The sequence below is a fragment of the Ambystoma mexicanum genome, chromosome 9 (assembly GCF_040938575.1).
Source record: "Ambystoma mexicanum isolate Mex_15411 chromosome 9, UKY_AmexF1_1, whole genome shotgun sequence".
NCBI lineage: Eukaryota > Metazoa > Chordata > Amphibia > Caudata > Ambystomatidae > Ambystoma > Ambystoma mexicanum.
The window spans coordinates 194133897-194151849 of NC_090931.1; the positions used below are offsets into that span (position 1 = coordinate 194133897).

At 46.9% G+C, this 17953-nt stretch overlaps 1 protein-coding gene across 3 annotated transcripts in view; it reads left to right on the forward strand.

The window, feature by feature from the left end:
- Positions 1 to 17953, forward strand: part of PCSK7 (proprotein convertase subtilisin/kexin type 7) — a 434758-nt gene that overhangs the window by 388312 nt on the left and 28493 nt on the right. For all 3 annotated transcript variants that reach the window (XM_069614474.1, XM_069614475.1, XM_069614476.1), the window contains 3 exons: positions 606 to 762; positions 1633 to 1727; positions 2625 to 2718. In XM_069614474.1, coding sequence (XP_069470575.1) covers positions 606 to 762; positions 1633 to 1727; positions 2625 to 2718 — 346 coding nt within the window. The remainder of the gene's footprint in view (positions 1 to 605; positions 763 to 1632; positions 1728 to 2624; positions 2719 to 17953) is intronic.

The window sequence follows — 17953 nt, forward strand, 5'->3', positions numbered from 1 at the left end:
TGGGCACTGCATTTGGCGATCGCGGCGTGGGTTTAGTTCTTGGTTAAGATTAGTAGTTGCAGTTGTTGGCTGGGGTGATTGCTTTTGGAGGTAGCAGATGTTGGCTGGCATGGCTGCAGTTGATGACTGTGCTTTGGCAAGGGCAGTTAAGTGTGGCTGCTAATAGGCATCTCTGTAGAAAGCATATTTAGAGTGGCATGGCTGTTGAAGGTGGCAGCTATTGTTGGAATTTGCTGTTGGAGAGGGAAGATTTATGTTAGAGGGGGACGGATGTCGCTGATGATGGAAACAGGTGCTTGAGGGGGTGGCATTTGATATGTTTGGCTGTGGTTTGCAAAGCCTCTGGTTGGTAGGAATAACTTCAGGCGGACACTGCAATAGCAGAGAAGCCTGTTGATCGGGTTGCTGTTGACTGGTTCTCATGATGTGGTTGGTTGTTGTCCTGGTGCGACTGTTCATGGGGGTTATTTTTATCTATAGCAGGTCTGTGGGTTCGGCTGGTGGCATTTGCATCTCATGGTGTGGGCAGCTATTGGCTTGACCATCTGTTGGTGTGAATTGCTTTTGCTGTTGCTAGAGTAATCACATCTTTCTCTTGTCTTCAGTAACAGCGGCAGAACTGGAGCAGTCTGGCATGAGGACACTGGAGCATGTGGCTGTAACTGTGACCATAACACATTCACGTCGTGGAAATCTAGAGATAAAGCTCTTCTGTCCCAGTGGCGTGTCCTCTCTCATTGGAGCTACTCGAAGCATGGACACGTACGTACACTAGATGCTTTTGAAATACAGCAGGGTCAGTTTGCCAAAACAGTGAGGACATCCAAGCCCCATTTAGTGACATCCTGTGTTTTTGTTGCCAACAGGTTAAGTAACTGACAACAGCAGTAGTTTCGTCATAAGCCATTATAGGAGCTCCATGTAAAAGCTTAGAAGATGGACTTCTGTGACAGTCTGGTCTTCTGGGGAACATGACTGTGCTTTATAGTCTTTAGCCTACAAACCTCTGCTAGCTCTGTTCTCCCTAAGGACCAGCATGTCCTGCTGCCCCTTTCTTCTCCAAGTCTAGGGGAGGTACAGGCATCGGGTCTCGAACCAGCGGAGCTCGCCATAGTTCCTTAGTTTAGCATCCAGTGGCTGGTGGGGTGGGCTGCAGTGGGTGTGGTTGATTGCTACTTGTGGGTGATTGGCGATATTATTTCATAATGGGGGTGGCTATTGCTGTAGAGGGATGACTGACCATAGTACTACTTACATTTTTGTAGTGAAGCCCTTCTTGCAGTAGGATTCTTGTTTTATGTTGCTAACATTTCAGTTTAAACTGCTTAATAGACAAATTGTAAATTCTTCATAAAATAGCGTTATGGGAGATTTTCTTCTGTCACCTCATTGCCTTATTTTTTAGTAAGACGTCAAATGTGGGTGCGCTCTTGCATGGGAATGAATGGGCAGGGTGAAGTGTGAAGTATGGGCTGAAGGGGGATTAGAATATCACCTTATGTACATAGACGTGAACATTAAGGTTGTGGAGATCCTTTTTCTTCACCCAGGAGTTGTGGCATGATGTACAGGATATCCCCAGAAGTAAAAAGAAAGTCCTCATATAATTTGAAGGCTGTTCCATTCTTGTAGGGATCCTGCTGGGTACTCGGACTGGACATTCTCCACAGTGAGGTGCTGGGGAGAAGAGGCTGAAGGCACGTACCGACTCTCCATCACAGACACTGGTAAGTGAGGCAAGGCCACATACCCACCATTCATCAAACAGCACATCCTTTTGCTGTGTTAGACCTTTCTTAAAAGAAGCCTCTATCTGTAGGCTAGTGGCCCCTGCAGAGGATGGTTCAGGGCTTGTGGGTGGGAGGTGGCAAGAGAGGGCAGGATCATAATGTGCCTGGAGTAATTCCAACAGTGCTGTTGAGTACTTTGGGGACGAAGGTGTAGATACTCCAGTGGTCTGGAAGAGAGCCATGGGCTTCCTACAGGAGCCTGCTGGGGTTGTGGTGGAACTGGAGGGTGCCCTTTGTGCATTGGAGTAGGTATAGAGGGCAGCAGTAATCTGGGGGCGTTTTGGTGCACTAGAAGGAGCTAGCTTGTGGAATCCAAATTCAAAGTGCACTAGCTCCTGATTGCACAAGGATAACATTGGAAGCCCTGGACCGGGGAGGGCTGATGGTGTAGTGCAAATCTAGAGGAAATACTAGGTGCATGGATGGACTGAAGATGTCTATGTGCTCAGCTTGGAGGCTGAAAGCATCCGGGGTGCAGTGAGTGTGTTAGAGCAGTGCTATTGGGATGGGCTCAAATGTGTGGACATCCAGGGCTGTTGGTGCTGTAGAGTGCCTAGAATGGTTCGTGAGTGAAGTCAAAGCAAGAGGTTCTTGTTGTTGGGCTGCTGGGAGGTGATGGCGGTTTTGGGTGGGGTTGAGCAACTGATGAAGCTAAAGTGATGCCACCTGCTCTATCCTATGTAAAATGAGCCCCCACTGCAGCTTTGCAAAATGAAGTTTGAAACTGTCTATGCTTTGATATTGTGCCAAGCATATCGACCCATCCAAGTGGGATGAAAATGAATTTCGTTTCCAGTTACGGCATCTGTTTTTCTCCCGTTTCGTTTTCTGCAGGGGAAAAGCCTTTGATGACGGGCACTCTTAAGCAGTGGCATCTGACCCTCTACGGCTCTTCCTGGGCCCTGGGCGAAGTACAGGATAGACAAAGGTAAGGGTGTCGAGGTAAAGAGGATTTTAATACAATATGGACTTTGATATTCTGTCTCAAAGTAAAAAAAAATATATATTATTTCCTAAGACTAAGTACGTCACCTATAGTGGAGTTTCTTCTCACTCTCTCAGATACTTAGTTAATCAAAGTCTGATCTTCTGCCACTTTTCTCTTTTCTCGATGTTGCCTGTTTACAACTGGTTTCTTGGTGTTTCAAGGTTCACAGACCTTAGGTTCACATAGTTTCTCAGGACTTCTCTCGGACTCTAGATACTTTTTAAAACTTCTCAACACGACTTGGTTCTTGGCATCTTTCCCACTTCTTGGCATCTTTCCCACTTAACTTCCATCCCAGGCTCTGTGCATTTCTCAGGGTTCTTGGGGGATTGTCAAGCATCAGCCCCTCTGCGTTGTAGTCCTATACTGGGAGTGTGGGGCTATCTCCATTAGCTCTCTGTACAGCAGCTTGATACTTATCCCCACCCCCTGCCCCAGAATGCACTGGCTGCCTTCCAGCAAGTTTGCTCTTTAGTTCTGATTGGTAGACCGCTTGGTTGGATCACATTTGGCTCTAGCATTTATGGCACTGCGCCTTTTCCCCATCAAGCTTTTTCCGGCCCCTGACGCACAACAGGGGAAGGTCCTGTATGTATAAACCAGGTTGGCTTCCTTGGATGTTATCAGTTAAACTATACGAGCACTGCCTCTGTGACCGTGTCAAGGGGAGACAGGGACTCCTCCCAGGCCAGAGGCTTTCTAAGACAAAAGCCAGTCAGCCATGTTCCAGATGCGAAAGGGGGATGACAGGTAGGGATGGGGGCGTAGTCCCTACCCCACCACTTTCCATGTGCCTTGAATGTCCTTAATGGTGCCACTCTGTTCGGTAATTCCTCCCAGTAGTCTTTCTGGCCCATGTTCTTTTCTGTTTCAGGACTGCAGTTCCCAGAATGCACCACTACACTCGGCAAACCAGCCTTTTTTGCTCAAATGCGCCTTGATTAATGCTTACTCCCCTGAAGCACATGGCATCGAGATCCAAGACCTCATCATTGACCACCACTTTGATTTGATAGCCATCTCGGAATCCTGCCTCCACAGCGGATCAGGGCCTCTACTCTCACTAGCCATTCCTCCAAATTACTCCATTTTTAGGACTGACCATACTAACACTATAGGAGGTCGAGTTGCCCTTACTGCCAAATCATCCCTTCACATCAGAAGTATTCCCTCTCCTCCCATGCCTCGCTAAGAAATACTACTCCTTAAACACACAATCAACACTTAGGCCAGGTACAATATCCTTCTCCTTTAATGGCAACCCACCTCCCTCAGCCTTCCAGAATCAGACATCCCCCCTCCTAATCACTTCTCTCATGAAGCCAGCTATGAAATTAATTGTACTGGGTGACCTTAACCTGGGATTGATCCTGCTGACACATAAGCAACCACACTAGCTTATTCCCTACAGGACATGAATTTCACTCAATTAGTTTTGTCCCCATACATTCCAAAGGACACATCCTAGACTGGATTCTCACCTATAATACTACCATCAACATCTCCTTCATTTCCCCAGTATCATGGTTGGATCACTTCCTTATTGAATTAAATCTCTCACCTTAATTAACTCCTGACCATCACACAACAGCTCAACCCCATTTAGATCCAAAACACATGTAAACGTGCACATGTAACACTTAAGCCTACTCTCACTACACTGCTCAATTGCAGCCTACCATCGAACAAAAGCCCTTAAGAATTAGCCAACCACTATTACCATAGCCTCCTCATCACTATGGATTGGCATGCCCCCTTAAAATCTAACATGCCCAAACCACACAAGCTTACCAGCTTCAGACCGGATGCCCATTGGCTCCCGGTACATGATAGAATTTCCCTCCGTACACTAACCATTACCCACAAATATCTGACAAATGCTGACCTTAAGTACCTGTCAGACAAATTCAACAAACCCCAATCAACCAGACCCACGAGAGCTGTGTACTCGCATTGCCTCACCATCCCGAGGTTCAATCTAAAAAGAGCTGGAGGAGCCAGCTTCCCTGTACTCTCCGCCAAACATTAGAATGCCCTCCCCCTCACCATCAGAATGGAACCCTTGTTTTGGACCTTCAGAGCCAAAGTAAAGAGCTGGCTCCTCGTTAAGAAACACTAATGGTCGACTAAATTTCCTCCCAAAACTTATGTGCCGGGACAACCTATCTGTATGTCTGCTTGTAACACTGTCAGACTGGTACTGTCGCCTAAACTGTAACCTCTGGCGATTCATCTTTTGGGCATACGTATACTCTTTCTTGTATTGTATCAACCTTTGACCTACCTGTAACCACTGTTCAACCTGCACCTTTTGTTTGTTGAACATCCTTTATGTGTATGTAACACTCATTTAAATTCTGGCGCCCAGTTACCTCTGGGTTCGGTCCACGGTACAAATGAGTAAACTAAACTAAACTGTTGCTTCTCAGATGACCTTGTCATGGCATTAGAGCACCTTTACAAGAAACACTCCATCCCTTCTAACCACTCTAACCTCAACAATGGCACCAAGCTCTCTAAACGAGCAATAATCTCCCACAAAGCCAACTGACGCCAGAATATCCAATGATAGCTCAAATTCCAAAGAACTGTTTCTATCTTAAAAGAATTGGAAATGCCTGTCCCCACCAACACCCAGATAAGAACAAAGATGTGTGTTCTCTTTAAGATGCCCTTGCAAATAAAATCGACCTACGCAACAGAATCATCACCAAGACCACCCAACTAGCCACCAAATCCTCATTACCAGTCACCCAGATGACGACAACCTATGCCAAATCCAGCTTGTCATCCCCTTTTACCTTCTCCCAAGTATCTCAAACAGTTGTGTTGGAAACCATCTTGTCAGTGAAACCTTCAAATTGCACGGGTGACTCCTGCCCAGCACAGATAGTCAAGCTCTGTGCTACGTCTGTGACTCCAAACATTAATATCCTCGCAAGCTTCTAGCGAGGACAGGTTGTTCAAGTGCTCCCTGCTCCTGATGCAATTTTCAGCTATAATCAACAACTTTAAGCAGCTGGTTAAGGAGATAATGCCTTATATTATGCCACAACCTCTCCTTCCCCGCCACCAAGTATGATCCCATGAAGGACCCTCAGTGCTGGGTGACGAATCCTGGATGTCCCTATTCCCATGGGGGCAGGGTGGTGAGGCCACAGTCCAATAGTCCCCCTATGGGTGGTGCACTGTGGGAGGATCACATGGGAGGTGATACACCCTATGGGGCAAGACAAGTCTGGGAGAAGCAGTATGGTCCTACTGCACTCTGTAAAAACAAGGAAATATCGAGGCCGAGTACCACAAAAAGGAAATACACCAAACACGGGCTATAAAGATTCACAGATCTTTTATTCTACGCAGTTTACAAAGAAACCTAGATACAGATGGCTATCTGGCTCTCAAAACCCTGCAATGAGTACCAGCCCATCAAAGAGAGGAGAGAGAGTGCTGAACATCTAAACATTTGTGCTTTTACAATATTGTCCAGCCCCTCTACATGTTAATAATCTGTGGTCTAGGTCTAGAGATGCTATCATTCCATCGGCCAAAGAATAGTGCCCGTAGAGAAGCATAACATACAGTAGTTAAAAGCAAAGGATGAATATACCAGCCCAACCCTTTTTCCCCATGTTGTGGTAAATGGTAGCAAATCCAGCAGTTAGTCCTATTCAAAATGGCATGAGTTGCGTTCATTATGAGCAGTAATGTATTATTGTGATAACTCAGTCTATGCTGAGAGTCTTTAGGGGATATTGTGCAGGTGCACAAAAGGTGTACATACAGTAGGAACATTCTCGGTAGGCAAGAATGTTTCTAGTGGACATACTTCTTCCATATACCAAAATCCTAAGACCGCTAATACTATGAAACTGGTTAACGCAATTACAAGAAAACACGCTTTAAGAGACCATGTATTTGATTCTCCATTGTCATTTTTGGCCACACAGTCACTTGTTTGTTCAGCTCGAGTAGGGGCGATAACAGATATTGTTCCTTTGAAGCTGTTCTCTTTTTGGAAAGGATTCCTGCGAAAACTCTGTAGTCCGTTTGCTGGTGATCTCCTGATCACGCGTTTTCTTAGTCTTTCCCTATCCCCATCCACTTACTTTCCTTCAGATGCAAAAGATCAGGCGAGGGACACGCCCTATGGTTACTCCCTCGTGGGCACAGCCAAACCGTGCAGCAAGTCTAGCTCCGTGGACGCAGATTGTACCTTGTGACTCCTGGTACAGTATGATCTGCGAACAGCGTGTTGTTGCTTCCTGATGGAAGTGATGAATTTGCAGCAGAACCAGACAAAGGTGCAAAAGGATCTGCAGAAGAGTGTGGAGACGAAGCAGCTGTTTCCCCAGGCCCCGCGGGCTCGGGGAGTGTTTCCGAAGCGCTCTCAGTACTGCTCAATGCCGACTGATCGCCGGGAGTAGAGCAAGTAAGTTTCTCCTTATCCTCTCCATCGTGTGGCAAAGGAAAAGGTATCGGTATCCTCTTGACATGCGAAGAGTGGATCCAGTGTTTCTTCCCCGCTACTCGTACAGCGGTCTGTGGCGCCAATAGGACCTGATGCGGCCCTCTCCACTGCGGTGTGAGACAGGATGCTCTCTCAAATGACTTGGTCAGCACTCACTCGCCAGGTCAAATGCTGTGACCTGGCCCCTCATATTTAGCTGGGAGGGCTTCTCGCACCTGTTGATGAATCAAATACAAATTTTGAGTTAACCGCTCACAATATTCAGAAAGAAGTACATGCTCTATATCCCTCAAAGCCCTGGGTTTAGGAAGATTCCAAATGTTAGCTGGCCTGCCCATTACCACCTCGTATGGGGAGAGCCCAGTCCTAGTCTGTGGGGTTGTGCGCATGGAGAGTAACACTATCGGTAAGGCGTCCGGCCGCTTCAAATTGGTGCCGGCACACGTCTTGGCGAGCTTATTCTTCAAGATTCCATTGTGCCGTTCTACCAATCCAGCACTCTGAGCATGTCTGGCCGAATGGAACCATTTATCAATCTAATCCGCACATATTTGTAGAATTACAGCATTGATAAAATGTGAGCCATTGTCCGACCAGATGACCCTCGGCAAACCAAACCTAGGAAAATATTCCTTAAGCATGGTTTTCGCCGTTGTCATTGCTCTGACATATTTGAGGTTATTGCAACGCTCCATTTCTAGAGTGGTCTAGAGTTTGTGCCTAGTTCACATACAGCTTATACAATAATATGCAAAAGGATTACATGAGTTTCCATTTCCGCGGTGATACAATGACAGTGTATGTTCACAGATGAAAGGAAGCGCCCCCAATTTCAGCACGATCCTCCCCGCAATGAGAGACAATAAGGGACTCTCCCGTAATGGGAATAAGGCCAAGACAGAGTGCGGGTGAGCGTAAGTGGGAGTTTATCCAAAGAGTAGGGCATGCAAAGAACTCTGCAACCTCCGAGAGCGCTCTGTCTGACAATAGCAAAGACAGGCGTATTTCTAATACAAAAAACGTCATCAGAACCTACACACTATAGGGGGCACAAGTGAATTGGGATTGGGTGGCGTCGACTAACTATAGGTGTTGCTGCAGCGTGGTTGGTCTTGGCATGAGGACGTCACTGGTCAGCCTCGTGGGTTGGGTTGGGCCTGGCAGGCCAGCTTGAGGTCATCCGAGCGGTGTTGGTATGCTGGGGCAGCCTGTGACAAAGATGAATACCTTTCCTGACTCGTTTGCCCTAGGCCATGCACACTGCAGTTATTCAAGAAACGACATTTAAGTTCATCAATAAATCGCTCAGCAGTTTATCTTATAAAATAAATGCAACACATGAGGAATGCACCTCGTGAGAGGTCTGGTGGTTGTCGGTTGGGGTGAGATTTACCTGTGTCCTATTGACCGGTATTTTAGGTCGAGGGGCTGGGCTCTGGGGCCTGGGCCGAATGATACATGTCTGTCTGCTGCGTTAGAAGTTATTATATAAATGGGTCTCTGTGTCTTGTCCCAGCGTTGGGGGTCGTCTTTGCACGGGGTCATGATTCTTAGGGTGGTCTAGGGGGGTTGTGGGATTTACGAGAGGGTGCTGGTAGATCTGTGGATTCAAACGTGGGTTTATTACCGCGCTGTAAATAACACAGGTGGCGGGCTGTGGCCTTGGGTGCGGTACCGGGGCCTCTGACTCTCTGAAGCGGCTCCAGCTTGGTTGGGGGAGGAGAGGGAGCGCGGCACATGCCTTAGCTTCTTCGTCTGGCAGGCTTCGTAGGGTGGGAGGGAGAATGGCCTTGCATATATTCACAAAGGTTTTTTCCTCGTGCGTTGCTGACTTTTGAATGCAGAACTTTTATAATGTTTTGCCTTATTTTGATCTTATTTAAACACACATCTATATTTCAATTTCGTTACACATTTCTTTAATACATTCGGTCCGAGTACCTTTTCATTACATGGTATTATATCTACTACAGTGTTTAAGTATTTATATACATTCGACGGTACATGAGGTAGAACTATGTTATGGACCACAGAGATTGACGGTTGCCACTATGGGTGACTTAAGACGATATATAGGGGTTCATGTGTCTACATATGACTTAAAGACACTTTCTCTGTGATCTAGCAGCATTAGTACAGTCACAATGTGAAGTCATATAAACATTTCACTTTTATGGCTAATTCATAGTTTGCAAATTCTGTTTAAGAAGAGCAGTTCACTAATATCACTACTTGAATTCATTTCTGCGTCGCCCTGGCCTCGCGGACCAGGTCACACGGGGTGCAGTATTACATTGTGGATAACAGACTGTTACAGTGTTAATATCTGGTGTTAGCTCGTACCCAACTTTCTCATGGGAACGCGCTCGCAGCGGAGCTGCCATGGTGCTGCGGCGGCAGAGATGCATGAAAGGCCCTCCAAAGGTGGGGGCCGCGCTACAGTGCGCTGAACTCACGCCATCTTTGCTAGACAAGATGGCTTCTAGGCCTAACTGAATTTTTGTATATGCAGGGAACGGATACGTGTGGGCAATGTCGTCGGCGGGTGAACCCTCCTCCACCTGGGCCCGGGTGGCATGAGGGGACGCCCACCGAGTCATGGTCCTCACCTGGGGAGAAGGCTGCAGGTGAGGAGGGCCTCGCGGCCAGTCCTCCCCTACATTTCCCCCCTTTCGTTACTAAAGTAACGAATTCTTTAGCTCTTCCAATCTTCTACATTCTTGTTCCTCTATCACTGCGTCATCCCATGCAGGTGTTCCTTTTCTAGGCATCCATGCCCTACATACCCCCCTCAAGCTCTCACCTCTTCTAGCATACTCGTCTGGTGTACATGTTAAATATATACAGTCACCAGTTTCTTCCAAGTCTACCCAGACCTCCTCATACCATTCCAGTTCCACATCTCGGGGTTCTTTGATAGTGGTGTGCCATAGTTTGTCTACTATGTACTTATCACGGTACATAGGCACTAACTGGTACCTGGGAGTGTTATCTGCTCCTGTCTGTACATGTACTTCTTGTGTCGCCCTAATTGTACCACCAGAGTTGCCCATTGTCACCATCATCATTGCACCGTTAGGGACTGCGTTAGCACAACATCGGAGGCCCACCTGGCACAGGCAGAACACCACGAGGAGGAACACCACAACTGGTATCAAGAACTTCATTGCCATTCCAAGCCATGAGGGAACCCAGGAGAAGATATTGTCGAACCATGAGCTATCTTTAGCCCCACCTTCCATCTTCATCCTCTCTCCTAGGTTATGTACTGCTTCAATGACGTGGGACAGGGATCCATTTTCTGCGTCTTCAGAAGGTACGAACGTGCAGCAGGCACTTCCTATTTTTCGCCAAACACCTCCGTCCATCGCTGTTAACAGGTCCAGAACATACCTGTTCTGCATGGTCATCAGTCGCAGAGCTCGTAGTTCCACCTTTATTATGTTGAACCCTTCTTCAGTGTCATTGGCCAGCTGAATCAGTTCCCACCGTGTGATCTGGAGCCATTTTGCATTTGCTCTTGCTTGGACACTTGAAACTAGTGAGGCAAAAAATGTTTCCACGGAGCTGAACAGGCGATACCTGTCTGGGATCTGTGCCAATAAATCGGATGATGCTTGTGATATGTAGTTCGATGCTCGCTTGTTCCGTGATAGCTCCTCTTCCTTCCCTCCGGAGGACAGGACATAGAGGTGCGCTTTTGCAGTGGGAGAAGTTGCACCTTGGTTCACGTTTCCTTGCGTCCTTTTATTTTCGTCGACGTGACTTTCTGGAATCACCATTAGGGCCGAGTGCAGAGTGGCCATTGAGCAGCTGCCACTCCATGCCTGGGGAAGGTGCAAGTAAGCCTGATTCCCGCATACCCAGTATGTGTCCATTAGTGCTGCTGTTCCTTTTTTCATGTCTGGGATGGTGAGAGTTTTGTTACAGTTTTTATTCGTTCCCATTGCCACTTTTCCTTCTCCCTTGAAACATAGTTCGTTTTTTATTTCACTTTGTAGCTTGAAGGGTTTCTCCATCGCTGTTACCCATGTTAGTTTAGAGATGTGTTCTTTCCATATTGGTGTGCACGTTTTTTCCATCCACAGCAGCTTGTCTGGTTGGACACCTCTCAGTACTTCCGCTTTGCACAGTACTTCTTCATCTTTCCATCTGTTTTCGGAAAATAGTGTCCCTTGTATTGCAAAAAAGGGTTCTTTAAGACAGACCACTCCAGACGCTTTTGGATAGCACGTTTTGTCGTTCTGTATCATTTTGAAAGAGACATCGTGTGCTTGGAAGGTGTTCTTTATTCTACACAGTGTGAGATGAAGGAGACATTGGGCATCCACAATGGGCAATTCTCTTGGCAACAACACTTTGGGTGTGCCTGATGCATGGGGGATGAGCGAACAGACATAACAGCTTTCATTGGTTGTCTGTTTAGCTGTTGCACTCATATCTGCATACCATTTATTTGCTTGGTGGGGGTGTCGTGGGTCTTCCATCTTGTCTAAGCCTAACCCATAATACTCATCATACCCCCTCCTACTTGTCTCTCTTCTTCGCCTACTTTTCTCCCTCCTCCTATACCTTTTAGTTTCGATAGGTGAAAAAATAGGCCCCCCTTCCTTCTTCCCACCCCCCTTTTCCAGTTCCTCATATAGGAACTTGTGTTCTGTCATCGTAATTACTTTTCCATTTTCCTCAATAAACAACAAATCACTGTTTTGTATCGGGGCGGGAAGGGTAGTGGGGCTGTTATATATTTCAGGTAGGGACATTGTGTCATTTTCCATTTCTTTTTGGAAATTTCTTGATTGTGACAGGGCAGCAGTGGGTGTTGCAGTATAGTAACCCCATACAAAGTGTGATCCATCCCAGACCAAAAAATCACCTTCTTTAATATTCATACTTGTAGTTGAATTCGTCCCAGGGGCCAGGGTGATGTTACTCCCTCCTCCCCCCTCGTTCATCTTGATAGAGATGAACGCTATGAACCAATATGTCACCAGGCAAAATATCGATATGAAGAACACAATAACACACATTGATAACCCACATTCGTATGAATATGTAAATCTATCTACTAACATTTCTCTAAATCTAACAAATCTATTAGTTGCAGGCTGCCCATTCGATGCCATGGTAAATCCTGTTTGAAACACAAAAGTGCATTAAGTACAAGCATGTAAACATTTCTAACGTTGTGACGTTGTTTCGACAAAGTATGGGAGTGGGTGGGGGAGGGGGTGTGTCCACAGACAAGGTAATTTTACAATCATTACTATCCGTACATTATTCCATATGTAAAAAGGAAAGTGAAAAGAAACTTCTCCAAAACCCACAAAAACCTTCAAAAGTTGTAAAAAGTATATATATATATATACATATTTATTTTAGTACACTTGCCATGCGCCAGTCGCGTTCAATGTTCATTACTTAATGCACACAAAATTCCCATCATTCATTCTGCACAACTCCATTGTCCGCTGTTGCCTGTGCCTCGTCCTGTACCTCACCTTCCACGGCGCTATATGCCCTGCGTACATCTGTCAAATGCACCCAGTATCTCAGGCCCTTCACCTTTACCGCCGTGGGCGTGCAAAACACTACCTCATAAGGGCCATGGAAACGTGGTGCGTTCCACCTTCTCACAAAACTTCTGACATATATGTAGTCGCCTGGCATCAGCTGTGACTGTTTGTCCGGCTGTGTTACTGCTTCTGTTGCATTTCCTTCCTCTCTTGTGAAGGGTGGGGCAAGTTGTTTTGCAATTACGCGCGCTGCTTGTGCTAATTTTTTCAAGTAGTCGGTAAACTCCTCACCTAATACCGCAGCGCTTCTGTGTGCGTCAGAACGTTCACGGAGAGGCGAATGCGTTGTGTGCATTCTCCTTCCCGTGACGATCTCGTGTGGGGATAAATGATGGTCTTTGCTTGGCTGATTGCGCAATTCAAACAGGGCCAGAGGTAGGCAGTACATCCAGGTCTTTTTTAGGGAAAAACATAGTTTTGACAACCTGCTTTTCAGCAGGCCGTTCATCTTTTCCACTACGCCATTACTTTGAGGATGATAAATTGAGCATAATTTGTGTTTTATTCCCAATAATGTAGTCACTTCCTTGAACAGTTCATTAACGAAATGAGTGCCGTTGTCTGAGCGAATCACGTCGCAAATTCCCCAGCGCGGGAAAACTTCCCTCACTAAGAACTTTGCGGCGCTTTTCGCGTCAGGACGTGCACAGGGGCCCGCTTCCACCCACCTTGAGAAGGGACATACGACCACAATCATGTAACGAGCCCCATTGCACCTTTCTCCCATATCTACATAATCGATGTGGAGCTCTCTAAATGGGCCATTGGGTTTTGGTATTGTACCTCTCAGTGTGCGTAATGTCATTCCTGAGTTGTAAATTTGACATGTCGTGCATTCCAATGCCAGCCTAGTGATGTGTTCCTGGAGGCAAGGTGCAAACCAATCCTCTTGTATCTCCGCCACTATGTGTTGCTTAGCATTATGTGCAGGGAAGTGTAGTTGTTGAAAGGCTATTTCTAACAACGTAACTGGCATCACTGCTTTTCCTGAACTCTCTTGTCGCCACAATAAGTCTGTTGGTGATTTGCTGCATCCTCTCTTAGTCCATAGCAATTTTTCTTCTGCACTAGCTCCCTCTTGCAGCTCTAGTATTTCTTGTGTGAGCATCATGTTATATCCTGTGGGGACCTCTTGGCTTACTGTGTGGTGCAACATGTACTCCCCTACCTCACCTTTCTGAAAGTATGAAGCTTCTTTGGCGGCGGCGTCTGCTGCCGCGTTTCCCAAAGATACAAGATCTGTGTTTGTAGTATGGGCTTGGCATTTCACAATTGCCACTGCCGTGGGGTCTTGCAGTGCCTCAATCAATTCTTTTAACAATTCTGCGTGTTGGACAGGTGTTCCATCTGCTCGTCGAAACCCTCTCCGCCCCCACCGTGCCAGCCCTCCGTGTACTGTGGTCGTCATGTATGCTGAGTCTGTGTATATTGTTACTGCGCACCCCTTAGCTGCATGCAATGCTTCTATTAGTGCTATTAGTTCTGCTGCTTGGGCTGAATAGTGTGATGGGAGGCGGTATTGCACTAATGTCTCATATTCACCTTCCTCTAATCGTACCACTGCCATACCCACATGTTTCTCTCCTGTCTCCATATCAATTGAGGCCGACCCGTCCACGAAGTACACCTCTCCCTCGTTCAGGGCATTCTCAAAAACCACCTGATCCTGACCCTCGTCACCGGTGTATGTGGCACAGTTGTGGTTCTGCATGTCTTCTATTGTGCACGCCTCCGTGATGAATGTGGCTGGGTTTACAGTTTTACATCTTACTATATGGATGTTTGCACTGGACAATATTATCTCATATGCTGTGGCGCGTTGTGTTGTTAATGTGCTTTTTGATCGCTCTAATATTGCAAATAGTGAGTGTTCCACAAACAGTGTTACTGGACAGCCCATTACTATTGTGGCACTTTTTTCAATGGCGAACGCGGCAGCAGCGAGAGATTGCTCGCACGCGAAATGTCCTTGCATTACTGCGTCCAGAGTGCCGCTATAGTAAGCCAGTGGCTTGTGACCCAACGATGTCTTTTGTGTCAGCACTGCGGTCATCAGTGTTCCCTTGCAGTGTGAAAATAAGAAGAATTCGCGTCCATAATCTGGGTTTGCCAGAACTGGAGCGCTTGATATTAGCTCCTTCAGTGAGTTAAATGATGTGTTCATTTCTCCTGTCCATTCTATGTGTCTGTTTTCCTGTTGTGCTTCTTTAAGTGCCTGTAACAAGGGCCTTGTATATGCTGCGTAGTCTAATATCCAAGCTCGGCAGTAGTTGCACATGCCCAGGAATTTTTGCATCTCTTTTACTGTTTTGGGCTCTCCAACGGCTCTAATTGCCTCTGCTCTGTCTGGTATGATCCGTTTTCCATCCTTTGATATTAGCTGTCCCAAGTATAGGACCTCTGTTAGGCAGTATTGTAACTTACCCTTATCCACCTTGTACCCCTTGTTGGCCAGTAATGTCAGGAGTGTTATTGAATCCTTTCTACACTCTTCCTCGCTCTGTGCACAAACCAATAAATCGTCAACGTACTGAATCACCGTACTTTCTACAGATAGGTTCCCTAGATCCTCATGTAATATCCTGTTGAATATGCTTGGGCTTTCGCAATATCCTTGTGGTAGTCTGCAGTGTTCAAATCTCCTCCCCCCTAGTGTAAATGCTGTTAAGTACCTGCTCTCTTCTGCTAAGGGGATCGAAAAGAACGCATTTTTTAAGTCAATAACTGTGAAATGAGATGCTGTTTTTGGGATGTTGCATAGTATTGTGGCCGGGTTCGGCACTAGAGGGAACTCTTTCTGAATCACATCATTGAGTGGGCGTAAATCTTGTATCATCCTCCAGGAACCTCCCTTCACCTTTTTGATCGGGTAAATGCATGTGTTGCATGGGGAATTTGAGGGCACTATTATTCCTTGTGCTAACAGTGCCTCTATTGTCTCCTTTATTCCCTCTTCTGCCTCGCGAGACAATGGATATTGTCTCACCCGGGGTAAAATTGCCCCTTCTTTCAGTTTTATCACCACAGGTTGAACTCCATGTAATAACCCTACATCATGGGGGCCGTTCGTCCATATGTTAGTTGGTAATAACCTCATGTCATCATCAAAAAATGTATGTGGTGCTCCAACTACTGCCATTAATTCAATTGGAGTTTCTCTGGCCGTAATCACGATGTCACATGGTATTGCTAGTTCCATTACTATTTCGCCGTCTGTCTCGGCGTCTGAAAAGAGCTCTTCATCTGACAGCTCTCGCAGTGGGATATTTGCATTTGTACACAGTACTGTACGCCATTCGCATCCTTCCATGTCAATCCCTATTACACATATCCTTTTTGCTGACACGTGTACTGCGTGCAAATCCAATGATAGCACTGCCCCAGTGGCTGTGTCGGGGCACACTATGGGGCGAAAGAGGAACTCAGCTGGGATCCTCCAATCCATTCTTTTTAGTTCTGGTACTATGAGGGCCAATGTTCGCATGCCCTCAATAAACACCTCCTCGTTTTTTGGTAATCCTCTAATTTCTGTGATGATTGCGTGACCCTGCATTACTGCCATTATGCGTAGAGGACATATGCCCGGTGTTGAACATACTATACCACTTTCTGTAAATGATATGGTCATGTTTAGTTTGCTCAAGAGATCCCTGCCCAGCAAATTAATTGGAGAGCGTTCATAGTACAGTAAGGGTGCCTTCACTGTTTTCCCCCCCACCGTTACATCCAATTCTTCTGTGTAAGGAACTTCAATTACAGCCCCAGAGAACCCCTGCGTCTCTAACGTCCTATTAGATAGCGGGAACCGGCCCTCTTTAATGCATGATTTCTCCGCTCCGGAATCCACCATGAATATGAATTGCTTGTCTCCTATCTGCGCCCCTATCAATGGTTCCTCTGATGCATTGTGGGTCGTAGATAGGACTGGACACGCAAGTGTTCTCTGTGGGCTGTCCTATGCGGGGTGTCTCATTGCCCCTCCCTGATCAAAAATGTTCCCCGAAACTACTGATACTCCGCTGTAGGGCGCGGGTGCGGGGGCTCCATTCGCTACTGTAGCGAAAGTGTTACCTGGCATGTATTGTATAGTGTCATTATTCTGTGGGTGATTTTGTGTTCTGTACTGATGTCCGTGTAGTTGTGCGTTACCTCCTTGCCCTGCATTCCCTTGTTGTTGGTGCTGTCCCATGGGGAGGCCGTATGGGCTCCCTGGGTGTGGGTGACCGTACTGTTCTGCCTCCTGGAACCCGTTGTTTTGTCTGCTTCTGCACTCCCTCGAGTAATGTCCCCATCTCCCACAGTTCCAGCAGCTCCCCTGTGGACCTCTGGGACCCTGCCATCCATTTCCTCCCACTCCACCATACCCTTGTCCCCCTCTTCGGCCCCTGTACCCACCTCTACCCCCTCGTGGGGCCCACTCTTGCCACATTGGACCTCCGTTCTGCTCCTGCTCAGTCCACTGTCGTTGTCCTTGTCCTGCCCAATTTGCTGCTATTCTTCCTTGTATTGCTATTTGCCCCTCCTCTCCTTCGTCTCCCTCCCTCATGAGTGGGAGCCCTGCTACCGCTGCTGCAACCTTCACCAGTTTTGATTGTACCAACTTTGCCTCGTCTGCCAACCTTTTCTGTGCTACTTCCCTCTCTCTCTCTTTTATCCTTTTGCAATGGTGCACTATTATACTTTGGATCTCTGGCCACCCCTTTGCTTCAACGCCCGCTATTTTATCGAGTGCCTTCTGCACCTCTTTTGGGAGCCCTCTCTTAATGATAAAATAAAATAGAGATGTGGATTGGTGCCAGGGTGTGCCCGTTTCCGCTCTCCACATCTCCTGCACCCGGAGAATGTAATCCATAGCATCCTCCCCGTCATTCATTGTACACTGCATTACTGACTGTAAATCTGGAGTATCTGGGAACGTCTCCCGCAGCGCATCCCAAACCCGTGCCCGCACTGTATTAAAAGACGCTCCATCATGACGGTCACAATCTAATGTCACGGCCGGGAAACCAGCCTTAACCCATACTCTGTCTGCTTGATCTCCTACTGCTGATACTAGTAGGCTTTTCACATCGCCTACTGCCAGCGGTATGCCGGCAGTATGTTTCTCGAATGCATATATCCACTTGCT